The sequence below is a fragment of the Salmo salar genome, chromosome 17 (genome assembly GCF_965601325.2).
Source record: "Salmo salar chromosome 17, fSalSal1, whole genome shotgun sequence".
In the NCBI taxonomy this organism is placed as follows: Eukaryota; Metazoa; Chordata; class Actinopteri; order Salmoniformes; family Salmonidae; genus Salmo; species Salmo salar.
Window position 1 is genome coordinate 1,702,135 of NC_138307.1, and position 14,110 is coordinate 1,716,244.

Below are 14,110 nucleotides of genomic sequence, written 5' to 3' on the forward strand. Positions count from 1 at the left end.
AGCCCATGTTGACTCCAATGCTTCCGACAGTTGTGTCAAGTTGGCTGGATGTCCTTTGGGTGGTGAACCATTCTTGATACACATGGGAAACTGTTGTGTGTGAAAAACACAGCCGTGTTGCAGTTTTTGACACACTCAAACCGGTGCGCCTGGCACATACTACCATACACCGTCCAAAGGCACTTAAATATTTTTTCTTGCACATTCACCCTCTGAATGGCACATATACACAATCCATGTCTCAATAATTTCAAGGCTTAAAAATCCTTCTTTAACCTGTCTTTTCCCCTTCATCTACACTGACTGAAGTAGATTTAACAAGTGACATCAATAAGGTATCATAGCTTTCACCTCGATTCACCTGGTCAGTCTGTCATGGAAAGAGCACACTCAATGTATATACACTATGTTTCCAGACGAAAAGAGAATATCAACTCACTGAAATAATATCCAGTATCCTGAGAAAATGTCCTGAGATAATATCTGTTTTAATTCAGTTGACAATGTACAGAATTAACTGTATTATCTCACCCGGTGGCTGTTCTCTTTTAATTGATATTACACATTGCCTATGGGTAGTCTGTTTGAGCAGAGAGGCAAGAGTAGTCTCTCTGATGGATTAGTTTACAGATTTATTTGTTGACTAATCAGTCAATTATAGAATTGGATAGCATTACACACCTTACCCCATATGAATTGTTGTGTCTCATGGAGTTGTTCTCTTCCCCTCAGGCTAAATTGGCATTCCAGAAGGACCTTGTGAAGCCCCTGTCTCAGTCTTTCCTCTCCAGCCCGTTCATCCCCACCACCATACCTTCCATCTCCCTCCACCCGCGGCCCAACACCTCCGTCTTCCAGAAAACCGCCCTCCAGCCCTCTTTCCTGCGAGCGGCTCCTGGCCCTATCCGGCCAACAGGAGGGTCCATCCTCTTCGCCCCATATTAACCTTTGAACCCCTCATCCCGACCACCTGAGCACAGAGGGAGGTCCAGCTTCATGTGTACAGTGTCCATATTATGACAGCCTCAGAGTCAGAAGTGGTTGGTGTCAAACTGTTCCTCAGAGAGCTCTGAGATGTGTATGAGAGGTGTTACCATGGCAACGTTCGCACTGGGGCAGTCAGGATTATGGAGCTTGACCCGACAACATGTTTCTCTTAAACCTGCTGAACCTTAACCGAGGGGAGCATTGAACTGTCTACCCCCTGATTGACTTGAATTACCGCGGTTTCTCGGCACAATGTAAGGACAACACCAGTCACGTGTACGGGTGTCCTATTAGGACAGCCTCAGTGTCAGGACTTGTTTCGATCTCACCTTACACATGATCTGTGTGAATTTGTTGTAGTGCTGGACAGCAGAGGAAGTGCTGTGTTGTTTTAGACTGATGATGGGGGCTAGCTTGTCTCCAGTGTTTGTATGGTGGAGAAAGCTATGGGATACAGTGCCATGATTGACCTCAAATCAGGCGTCTCATATTTTTTTCTAACTCTTGTGGGCTGAACAACTGACACCAGCTGCGATTAACTCTTTCAAAGCCACAATAAACATCCCTGCAAAATCTGGGATGTTTACCTTCGGTCCTTCAATTTCAGTGTTATTATAACATAAACAACTGTTTGTTTTTCCAAAGACAAAATGGAGAATTGCACATTAATGCTGCCCTGCCTGGTGTCTGGCAGGGATGTCATGGGCCTTTGATTTCTATGTGATGTCAATGTTTTTGTCAGGGCACTGTATTGTGACCCCTTAATGCAATAATGTACAGGGTTTTAAGATACGTGTACAGTATATACAAAACTATGTTAGGTAGTATTGTAACAGAGAGTACTAGAAATAGAGTTTATGCACACATTGTGATTTGGAGAGTTTGGAAAATACTGCTTTAAACTTTTTTTGAAATCAAGAAACGAGATATGAATGTTATAGTTGTGCTCCTTTAAGTACGAAATTGTGAGCTTAGGATCAAAATTGAATAATTGCCTTCTCTGGATGACACAGTGATGTCCTTTGCTATGCAAGAAGTTGATAACTATTGTCACCACATTTTAAGCGATATTGTGTACGGTTTTAACCACGGCAACAACAGCAAGATTTAACCTGTATGGTGTTAATATTACGACACCCTCATTCTCAGCAGGACTTGTTTCAATCTTAGCAGGACTTAGGCTGTCCTAATATGGACACCGTCAAACAGAGTTGATTACAATGGAAGGTGGCTAGATGTTTATCCATAGGAATTCTTTGAAGGTATGCCTTTAGAAAGTATTCATACCCCTTGACTATTTCCACATTTTGTTGTGTTAGAAAATGGCCTTAAAATGGATTTAATTGTCATTTTTGATAACGATCTGCACAAAATGTAATGTGAAAGTGGATATTTTTTTTCAACATTTGTAAAAACTATTAATGAAAAATTTAAAACTAATATATCTTGATAAGATACAATTGAAGTTGGCAGTGTACATACACCTTAGCCAAATACATTTAAACTCAATTTTTCACAATTCCTGACATCCTAGTAAAAATTCCCTGTCTTAGGTCAGTTAGGATCACCACTTTATTTTAAGAATTTGAAATGTCAGAATAATAGTAGAGAGAACGATTTATTTGAGCTTTTATTACTTTCAATGCATTCCCAGTGGGTCAGAAGTTTACATACACTCAATTAGTATTTGGTAGCATTGCCTTTAAATTGTTTAACCTGGGTCAAACGTTTCGGGTAGCCTTCCACAAGCTTCCCACAATAAGTTGGGTGAATTTTGGCCCATTCCTCCAGACAGAGCTGGTGTAACTGAGTCAGGTTTGTAGGCCTCCTTGCTCGCACACGCTTTTTCAGTTCTGCCCACAAGTTTTCTATGGGATTGAGGTCAGGGCTTTGTGATGGCCAATCCAATACCTTGACTTTGTTGTCCTTAAGCCTTTTTGCAACAACTTTGGAAGTTTGCTTGTGGTCATTGTCCATTTGGAAGACCCATTTGTGACCAAGCTTTAACTTCCTGGACTGATGTCTTTAGATGTTGCTTCAATATATCCACATCATTTTCCTGCCTCATCATGCCATCTATCTTGTGAAGTGCACCAGTCCCTCCTGCAGCAAAGCACCCCCACAACATGATGCTGCCACCTCCGTGCTTCATGGTTGGGATGGTGTTCTTCGGCTCGCAAGCCTCCCCCTTTTTCCTCCAAACATAATGATGGTCATTATGGCCAAACAGTTCTATTTGTGTTTCATCAGACCAGAGGACATTTCTCCAAAAAGTACCATCTTTGTCCCCATGTGCAGTTGCAAACCGTAGTCTGGCTTTTTTTATGGCGGTTTTGGAACAGTGGCTTCTTCCTTGCTGAGCGGCCTTTCAGGTTATGTCGATATAGGACTCGTTTTACTGTGGATATAGATACTTTTGTACCTGTTTCCTCCAGCATCTTCACAAGGTGCTTTGCTGTTGTTCTGGGATTGATTTGCACTTTTTGCACCAAAGTACATTTATCTCTAGGAGACGGAACGCATCTCCTTCCTGAGCGGTATGGCAGCTGCGTGGTCCCATGGTGTTTATACTTACGTACTATTGTTTGTACAGATGAATGTGGTACCTTCAGGCATTTGGAAATTGCTCCCAAGGATGAACCAGACTTGTGGAGGTCTGCAATTTTTTTTTCTGGGGTCTTGGCTGATTTCTTTTGATTTTCCCATAATGTCAAGCAAAAAGGCACTATGTTTGAAGCTTCTAAAGCCATGACATCATTTTCTGGAATTGTCAAAGCTGTTTAAAGGCACAGTCAACTTAGTGTATGTAAACTTCTGACCCACTGGAATTGTGATACAGTGAATTATAAGTGAAATAATCTGTCTGTAAACAGTTGTTGGAAAAATTACTTGTGTCATGCACAAAGTAGATGTCTTAACCGACTTGCCAAAACTATAGTTTCTTAACAAAAAATGTGTGGAGTGGTTAAACAATGAGTTTTAATGACTCCAACATAAGTGTATGTAAACTTCCGACTTCAACTGTAAGTATTCCAGCCCCTGAGTCAAAACATGCTAGAATCAACTTTGGCAGCAATTACAGCTGTGAGTCTTTCTGGGTAAGTCTCTAAGAGCTTTGCACACCTGGATTGTACAATTTTTGCACATTATTATTTAAAAAAATGTTCAAGCTCTATCAAGTTAGTTGTTGATTATTGCTAGACAGCCATTTTCAAGTATTTTTAAGTCATAACTGAAATTAGGTGTCACGGTTGTCGTCGGTAATGGAGGACCAAAACGCAGCAGGTATGTGTAAGCTCATCTTGACGTTTATTAATTTCCCAAAATGAACACCAAAATAACAAAACAAGTGAACGAACGATATACAGACAGTCTGTCAAGGCACAAGGCTAAACGCAGAACAATCTCCCACAAACACACAGACAAACACACCCAACTAATATAGGACTTCCAATCAAAGGCAACACCACACAGCTGCCTTCAATTGGAAGTCCACCCCAATTAACTCTACATAGAAACAGACTACCTAGACTAAACATAGAATTACATAAACATAGATCATAACCCAAAAACCCAGAAATACTAAATCAAACACCCTTTTACCAAAACACCACCCCGAACCACATAAAACAAATACCCTCTGCCACGTCCTGACCAAACTACAATAACAATTAACCCTTATACTGGCCAGGACGTGACATTAGGCCACTTAGGAACATTCAATGTCGTCTTGGTAAGCAACTCCAGTGTATATTTGGCCTTATGTTTTAGGTTTTTGTCCTGCTGAAAGGCGAATGTGTTCCCAGTGTCTGTTGGAAAGCAGACTGAACCAGGTTTTCCTCTAGAATTTTGCCTGTGCTTAGCTCTATTCCATTTATTTTTATCCTAAAAACTCTTTAGTCCTTGCCGATGACAAGCATACCCATAGCATCATTCAGCCACCACTTTGCTTGAATATATGGAGAGTGGTACTCAGTGATGTGTTGTATTGGATTTGCCCCAAATGTAATGTATTTCTTTGCCAAATTGTTTGCAGGTTTACTTTAGTGCCTTATTGTAAACAGGATGCATGTTTTGGAAGATTTTATTCTGTACAGGCTTCCTTCTTTTCACTCTGTCAATTAGGTTAGTATTGTGGAGTAACTACAATGTTGATCCATCCTCAGTTTTCTCCTATCACAGCCATTAAACTCTGCAACTGTTTTAAAGTGACCATTGGCGTCATGATGAAATCCTTGAGCGGTTTCTTTCCTCTCCTGCAACTGAGTTAGGATGGACGTCTGTATCTTTGAAGTGACTGGGTGTATTGATACACCATTCAAAGTGTAATTAATAACTTCACCATGCTCAAAGGGATATTCAATGTCTGCTTGTCCGTGGTCTTTGTGGTTGAATCTGTGTTTGAAATTAAATTCTTGACTGAGGGATCTTACAGATAATTGTATGTGTGGGGTACAGAGATTAGGTAGTCTTCCAAAAATCATGTTAAACACTATTATTGCACACAGTCATGCAAGTTATTGTGACTTGTTAAGCAGATTTGTACTCCTGAACTTAGTTAGTCTTGCCATAACAAAGGGGTTGAATACTTATTGACTCAATACATTTCAGCTTTTCATAAAAATATTTTTTGTAAGAAGCTCTAAAGACATAATTCCACTTTGACATTATGGGGTATTGTACGTAGGCCAGTGACACATTTAATCAATTTTAAATTCTGGCTGTAACACAACAAAATGTGGAAAAATTCAAGGGGTGTGAATCATTTCTTAAGGCACTGTGCCTCTATGGGTCCACACTGGGATTTGTAATATGGTGTGTTAACCAGAATTGACAAAGTCCTCCTAAAAAAATTGCTTTTAGTTTATAGGTACCATACATGGGTATTTCTAGAATATTAAGTCATTTACACTGCTCAGATGAGACAACAGAGATTATTTGTGAGGATGTGGGGACGTAATAAGTGCATAAGATGTACCATAATTTCCGGACTATTGAGCGCACCTGAATATAAGCCGCACCCACTGAATTAAAAAAAATATATTATTTTGAACATAAATAAGCTGCACATGTCTATAAGCCGCAGGTGCCTACCGGTACATTGAAACAAATGAACTTTACACAGGCTTTAACGAAACACGGCTTGTAACAAAAATAAATAGGCTTTAACGAAACACGGCTTGTAACAAAAAATTTAAAATTAGCAGTAAACAGTAGCCTACCAAGAAAGTAATTGGTCACTATCTTCCTCCTGTGCACTGAAACCACTGAAGTCATCTCCTTTCAAAAAAAATTGAAAGCGGGAAAAATCCATATATTAGCCGCGTCATTATTTAAGCTGCGAGGTTCAAAACGTGGGGAAAAAGTTGTGGCTTATAGTCCGGAAATTACGGTATGTATGAGAAAAAAGTATACATTGAAAGTATTTCAATAAAATAATATATTTGTTTCACAACCACCTCAATGTTGTTGTTTTTTACTGCACATTAACAATACTTTAATCCTGAATACAGTATGATCATCCCTGAATTTGAGTGTAATTAGAAATAAATAAAACTGTGTTTTGGAAATGTAGGCTCTTGAGCATGGGAGGAGATCATCAATTAAACTACCATCATTATTATCCACTTATCAGGTGCAATGGAACACGAAATTGGATGATTGGTCTTATTTTTCCTCTTTTGTCCGATTTGCTTGACAAAAATGTCAAGGCAAGATTTATGAAGATTTACTAAGCATTTGCATCAGGTGCAAAATTGCAAGTGATAAAACACCAAAAACAATGCTAAAACATGAAACTGCATCATTTACTATTGACTTTTGTTTTATTCTTTCTCCTAACTGTTATTTTACTTATTTTGCTCTGTCCTCAATGTTTAATTCCGATTTGAATATACAGGTTTGCATCGGGTGCAAAGAAGGTTTTTTCAATATTGGCCCTATGTGAGTGTAGAAACGTCATAATGTACAATGGCTTGCGAAAGTATTCACCCCCTTGGCATTTTTCCTATTTTGTTGCCTTATACCCTGGAATTCAAATAGATTTTTGGGGGGTTTGTATTATTTGATTTACACAACATGCTTACCACTTTGAAGATGCAAAATATTTTTTATTAAGAAACAAGACAGGAAAAAATGAAATATTTGAGTGTGCATAACTATTCACCCCCCAAAGTCAATACTTTGTAGAGCCACCTTTTGCAGCAATTACAGCTGCAAGTCTCTTGGGGGTATGTCTCTATAAGCTTGGCACATCTAGCCACTGGGATGTTGGCCCATTCTTCAAGGCAAAACTGCTCCATCTCCTTCAAGTTGGATGGGTTCTGCTGGTGTACAGCAATCTTTAAGTCATAACACAGATTCTCAATTGGATTGAGGTCTGGGCTTTGACTAGGCCATTCCAAGACATTTAAATGTTTTCCCTTAAACCACTCAAGTGTAGCTTTAGCAGTATGCTTAGGGTCATTGTCCTGCTGGAAGGTGAACCTCCGTCCCAGTCTCAAATCTCTGGAAGACTGAAACAGGTTTCCCTCAAAATTTCCCTGTATTTAGCGCCATCCATCATTCCTTTAATTCTGACTGGTTTCCCAGTCCCTGCCAATGAAAAACATCCCCACAACCTGATGCTGCCACCACCATGCTTCACTGTGGGGATGGGGTCTCGGGGTGATGAGAGGTGTTGGGTTTGTGCCAGACATATCGTTTTCCTTGATGGCCAAAAAGCTACATTTTAGTCTCATCTGACCAGACTACCTTCTTCCATATGTTTGGGGAGTATCCAACATGGCTTTTGGCGAACACCAAACATGTTCGATCATTTTCTTTGGGCCACTCTTCCGTAAATCCCAGCTCTGTGGAGTGTACGGCTTAAAGTGGTCCTATGGACAGATACTCTAATCTCCGCTGTGGAGCTTTGCAGTTCCTTCAGGGTTATATTTGGTCTCTTTGTTGCCTCTCTGATTAATGCCCTCCTTGCCTGGCCCGTGAGTTTTGGTGCGCGGCCCTCTCTTGGCAGGTTTGTTGTGGTGCAATGTTCTTTCCATTTTTTAATAATGGATTTAATGGTGCTCTGTGGGATGTTCAAAGTTTCTGATATTTTTTTATAACCCAACCCTGATCTGTATTTCTCCACAACTTTGTCCCTGACCTGTTTGGAGAGCTCCTTGGTCTTCATAGTGCCCTTTGCTTGGTGGTGCCCCTTGCTTAGTGGGGTTGCAGAATCTGAGATCATGTGACAGATCTTGTGACACTTAGATTGCACACAGGTGGACTTTATTTAACTAATTCTGTGACTTCTGAAGGTAATTGGTTGCACCAGATCTTATTTAGGGGCTTCATAGCAAAAGGGGTGAATACATATGCACACACCACTTTTCCGTTTTTTATTTTTAATAATTTTTTTTAAACAAGTAATTTTTTTCATTTCACTTCACCAATTTGGACTATTTTGTGCATGTCCATTACATGAAATCCAAATAAAAAATCTATTTACATTACAGGATGTAATGCAACAAAATAGGAAAAACACCAAAGGGGGTGAATACTTTTGCAAGGCACTGTATGTCATATGGGTTTATCCACAAATATGAGTAATTATTAGTGTGACTCATGCCGCAGCAGGATTTCGTTACGCAAGCAGGTTATGTAAAGAACGTCTGTCTTTTGATCCCCCTGCCGAGTGCTGTGTGAGAAGCTCGGCATCATTCCACTGACACCACATCTAGCTTATACTCATGTTTACATAAAATCACTTAGTACAGGCTACACTGCATGAGAAAAGCATGCAAGAACAAAAATATGCAATGGCTGAAATGACCAGTTATGTTTTCAGCCATATCAGCGAAACCACCAGAAAGAGTACATTTCATATTTAAACAATTTACACATTATCTACATTGGCCATGTTGATAATTTAGTTCTGCATTATAGTTTTGAGCCTTAATGCTGCTGTTATGACAGGCAAATCTTACCACATACGTCAAGAACACAATCTAACCCTAGAAAAGCTTTAAGAAATCTTAGGAAAGTATTTTAGCAGTGGAAAGACTCAAGTCCTCAAGTCCTTTCCCCCCTTTCCTTTGAAGTGAATGCCGAGGTTAAACCGTGGTTGTCATAGTATTATGAAAGTCTTATGTCAGCTTATCTTCTCTTTTCACTCGCACTTACTGAGGTTGATCCCACTTAAACACCCAGGCCCCATGCATAATGTTGAAAGCAAGTCATTACAGTCAAGAGCGCTGAAAGAGGAACACAAGTGGAACAAGTGTCACAAATCTCTCTTGATTGCAGTTAATGCCAGATTTAGAAAGCCTAGTTCTCTCCCTTCATATTTTTTAAATGTCAGTACTTGCAAATTTGATTTGATAGGCATGGTTAGCTGGTTTGTGCTACTGTAGAGTGAGAATGAATAGTAAATACTAAATAGCAATAACACTGGGCAGTTCTCATATCATTTTATGGTTGGCCCTACATGAAAATTACCTTGCAAATAATCCAATAGTAAATCATAGAAACATGTACAGTATGTAGGCTACTGAATATTAAGGCTATGCCTGTAATGAATACGACAGGAGACAGAGAGCGGGTTTCAAGTGCAGGGCGCAGCAGGTGTTTATTTGTAAAGGACCACAGGACGAGGCAGGTAGCTGGGTCCAGGGGCAGGCAGAAGGTCATACACAGGGCACCAAAAACGCAACAGTACAGGCAGGGAGAAGGCTAAAGACGTAGTCCGGGAGATCAGGCAAGAGATTGATGACAGGAAATCCGACAGGCAAAAGTACAGCCAGGGAATAGGCAAAAAGGTGTGGTTAGTGAGGATGGCCAAAACTATGGTACACAGGAGGACTAACACAGGAAAACCCAGCACTCCAAGTAGAAATGTGTATCAAAACAAACAATACCTCACAATGATGGGGTGCAAAGAACTGAACTAAATAGTGTGTGATAATGACATACAGGTGTGTTAACATGTGATCAGAATTCAGGTGATTGGGATCTGGAGAGTAAGCTGCGTTCAGAGGATCTATGTGTTTGAGAGTGTGGGCTGGAAAGTGAGCTGCATTCAGGGGATCTACGTGTTTGAGAGTGTGAGTTGGAAGCAGACGTTACAATGCCCTGAAACACAATTTCTCCCTTCTATGAAAAGGACTCCAAATGGCAACATTTTCCCTATATAGTGTACTGACCAGAGTCCTATAGACCCTGGTGAAAAGTAGAGCATATATAGAGAATTGGGTGCTGTTACGGATACAGGTATCCTGAGTGTGTATCCTGTATGTGTATTTCTTTTCTCTCCTTCTCCTCCTCACAGGTGACAATCATCACTCCCCAATCAGTCCCCAAACAGAAGACACCTGCTCCTCTTCCCTCCCCCAATCACAGCCCCTTTCCCTTGGTTTAAAAACACAGTCAGTTGTTTTCTCCCCAGATCTCTCTCTCACTCTCTCACCTGTGAGTTTTGTTAGTGTTGACTGTTTGTTGGTGGGAAAAGGGGGTACCAAGACAAGTCGCCCATGGGCATACATTACCTGTAGGAATACTTTGTCTAAGTACCCTAGTTAGAACTGGGCGGACCACCCACTGTATTTTTGGTTAGTTAGCTAGCTGTTATTGAAGTAGGCTAGACTAGCATAGGGGTGTTTTTGGATTATTGTTTCTTTGCTTGGGTCCAGCTCAGCCCCTTTTCTCACACCCCATTACCGTGTGTTTATAAATAAACCATTAGAGTTTGACGGTAGATTGTAGTTGTCTGTGGTTATTTGTTCTCACTGTTACTTTTTCACTATTATAATTTGCATGATTTATGTTACGGGTCTCGTTGCCATCCCCCCTAGACTGCTGGGCGAAAGAGTATTCGTAACAGGTGCCATTTGGGATGCAGGCACTTTGTTCACAGTCTGCCTGGAGTGCTTTGTATGCACAACCATTCGTCTGTTAATCCTTGTGAGACTGGGAGCAACAGTTTGACTCTCGCCTTCTGTTATGAAAAGATGACACTGGAATCTCTCAGTTTCTCTCAGAGCTAATATCACACTGACATGACTGAACATACCAGAGTATGATACCATTCAGGTAGGAAAGGGAGAATGGACCTCTGTTAGAAACAATTGGGAAAATAAATACAGTAGTTTGCATATGGACATAAACATTTAGAAGAGCATCATTACAGACGGGCGGGTTAATCTGGGCTGGCTGCTCACTTCCTCCTGATATATAGGAAGCTATGTGTTAGTCTTATTGAGTTGGCCCTGGCATCCTATCTGCAGGGAAGCCACATTCTTTTCAGTAGTGAGGGAAGGGTGCTTAACATTATTGAACCTACTACCAATGTTTATCGATGCTCAGAAACAACCCTCAGCCCTCCTCCAACCTACACTTGAAGATCTGAGAGGATATGCTAATAGCTCTACCTTTCCCTCTGATAGGCTAGGTGGAATAAACAACTGTGCAATCCTCTCACATCTCCACAAGTGCCTAGGCCAGGGGGTAGTGGCGGGCACCTATGTGAAGCTAGCCACAATTAGGATTAGCCACAATAGTAGAATTTGCGATTAGCCTTCAAAATAAAAATCACTAGTTGAAAGTGATGCAAATGGTTACAAATAGTGTAAGCAAGACATATTAGGTAGGTAGCCTCAAGGTTATAGCATTAGACCAGTAAGGTTTCTGGTTCAAATCCCAGATCCAACAAGGTAAAAAATATATATAAATCTGTCACTGTGCCTTGCCTAATTGCTGTACAATGGTGCTGTGAGTGTCACTGAGCAGGCTGATACCCACTTCATGGGTGCACAATCCATAGCTTAGGCTATACTGTGCATATAAGTATGCCCCCAATGCAATTCTAATTCCACAGTGTGATTGTAACAGATTTTTACATTTTTTTTATTATTATTAACTATTGTCATCTGTTTAATTTATATAACATTCCAACTATTTTTAATTAGTTTGAATCATTTTCAATTGGGGACTTTTATTTTGAAGGCTAATCTCAAATTCCACCGTTGTAGCTCATCCTTCTTGTGGCTAGCTTCACACCGGTGTGGCGAGCAAGGAGTTGTTTCTGGATAGGGCCTATAGACCTTTATTCTACAAACCTAAAGAGAAGCACATGACTTATTGCCAGTGTAAACTAGCTGATAAATCACTTCGGGGCGGCAGGTAGCCTAGTGGTTAGAGCGTTGAACTAATAACTGAAAGGTTGCAAGATAAAATCCCTGAGCTGACAAGGTAGAAACCTGTCGTTCTGCCCCTGAACAAGGCAGTTAACCCACTGTTCCTAGGCCATCATTGAAAGTAAGAATTTGTTCTTAACTGACTTGCGTAGTTAAATAAAGGTTAAAAAAAAGGTTGAAAGATCTATGACAGTTTATTACAGCTCTCAGATTTTGTGAAGTCATGCATTTAATGACATCACTCTGTGTTCCACATTTGTTCGATGATAGCTCCTGATTTAGAGCAATTTACAGCCAATCAGTATAATGCAATTCAAAGTGAAAAGCTTTGCAGGCTCATTTCTCATGAACATACTCCAGTCAAACCATTTCCATTTCACATTCTCTACACTCAATTGCTCCACAGCGACAGTGAGGTGTATGATAGTAAAATGGCATCAGAGTTTTCTAAAGTTCAAATGATCTTGTCACACCAGAATTACAGCACAACTCAACTGCGAACGAGAATGATTTTGGAACTGGGCCCTGAACTTGTTTTTATGATAGAATGGCGCCCCTGTTATATGTGTTATAACAAAAGCGCATTGAACAAACATTTTTGGTTTTGGACATCCTTTGTGTTTTATGTTCTCTTAATATTCCCATTTAATGCTTCTTGTTTGCTTTAACTTCTTTTCATTTGACTATTTTACTATAAAGTGTGCTGCGATTTTAAATGCACTGCAATTTCAAATTATTTTAAATGCACTTTAAAGTTTGATTTCCCTTTTAATTTGACCATCTTTCTGTACAAACTACAGGTGGAAGATCTGATTTAGAATGCAAATAGAGCATTTATAACCACAGAAATTATCAGCCTTTTGTCATGACGTGGCCCTTTCTGGGTATAGATCGTGGCATCCCCCTCTCTATCTCCTACACCCAGGTTCTGTTATCTCAGGTTGTAAATTCCTGGAGGAGACTCTCTTCCCCTGGGAATGCAGAAAGAGAGCCACATAGAGAGAACAAAGGATTTCACATCGCGAACTCCTAAATTCCCAAAATGGGAATTTGATACAAAAGGTCCACTTGTGAGAAGGTGGGAATGGTCCGTGGACACTTAAGGGACGGGTATGACGAGTGTGTTTCATTTGGTGACCTCAGAGAGGACAGGAAACACACATAACTATATCTCTGAATATGTACATTTCTCAATTATGGGGTTTGCATCTAATTCTTGTATAAAATGAATGAGTAAAGATTAAACTATTTGGGAAATTATGTAAGGTGATGTTAAACCTTTAATGAAAGAGAATTGTATTCCCTTTAAAGTTTAACTAAGTCATTGGCCCTCCCCCGTGAGCACAGACATGATCTGGCGTCATGGAACAGCCCTTTTCTACTGTTACGAATAAAAACCCCTTCTGAGGAAATCCTCTACAGACCACAAAAACCTCAGTATAAGCTAAGGTTGTAATGGTTGAATTCCTAAGCATACCACATGGAGCATTGGCTACACAGCTGGAAATGGTTAAACCCTGAGATTATCGATCCCTACAGAATAAGAACAAATCTTAGATAATAATTACTAGTCTGCAGCTAGAAATTATGTCAACCTGGGATGCGAAGACAGACAACCACCGAAACATCTACTCTATGAAACATTTCTAAATGGTACTCTGAAGTATTCATTCTAACCAGGAAAGACTTTGATCTTCAGGGAAGCAGAGAGAGAGACGATGATGAACTGACTCTCCAACAGACGGACCGGATTCCAACAGAAATCACAATGACACACTGGGCGTAAATATATATTGATTGCAATTATTCCCGAATGAGTGAGCGTTCATGTGCAAAGGATTAGCATTTCAATTAATATAATTATCAACTGTGTAGTGATTCCTTTTTCTCTTTCCGGCCTGTTCTCAGTCCACACCCACTTCCCTTTGTCCACCAAGCCGTCATATTGG

At 40.2% G+C, this 14,110-nt stretch overlaps 1 protein-coding gene across 7 annotated transcripts in view; it reads left to right on the top strand.

Annotated features, from left to right (window-relative positions):
• LOC106575132 (zinc finger protein 385B) overlaps positions 1–10,723 on the top strand; it is a 183,755-nt gene extending 173,032 nt beyond the window's left edge. For all 7 annotated transcript variants that reach the window (XM_082963360.1, XM_082963361.1, XM_014151361.3 and 4 more), the window contains one exon: positions 733–10,723. In XM_082963360.1, coding sequence (XP_082819486.1) covers positions 733–945 — 213 coding nt within the window. In that variant the 3' untranslated portion in view covers positions 946–10,723. The remainder of the gene's footprint in view (positions 1–732) is intronic.
• The last annotated feature ends 3,387 nt before the right edge of the window (positions 10,724–14,110 follow it).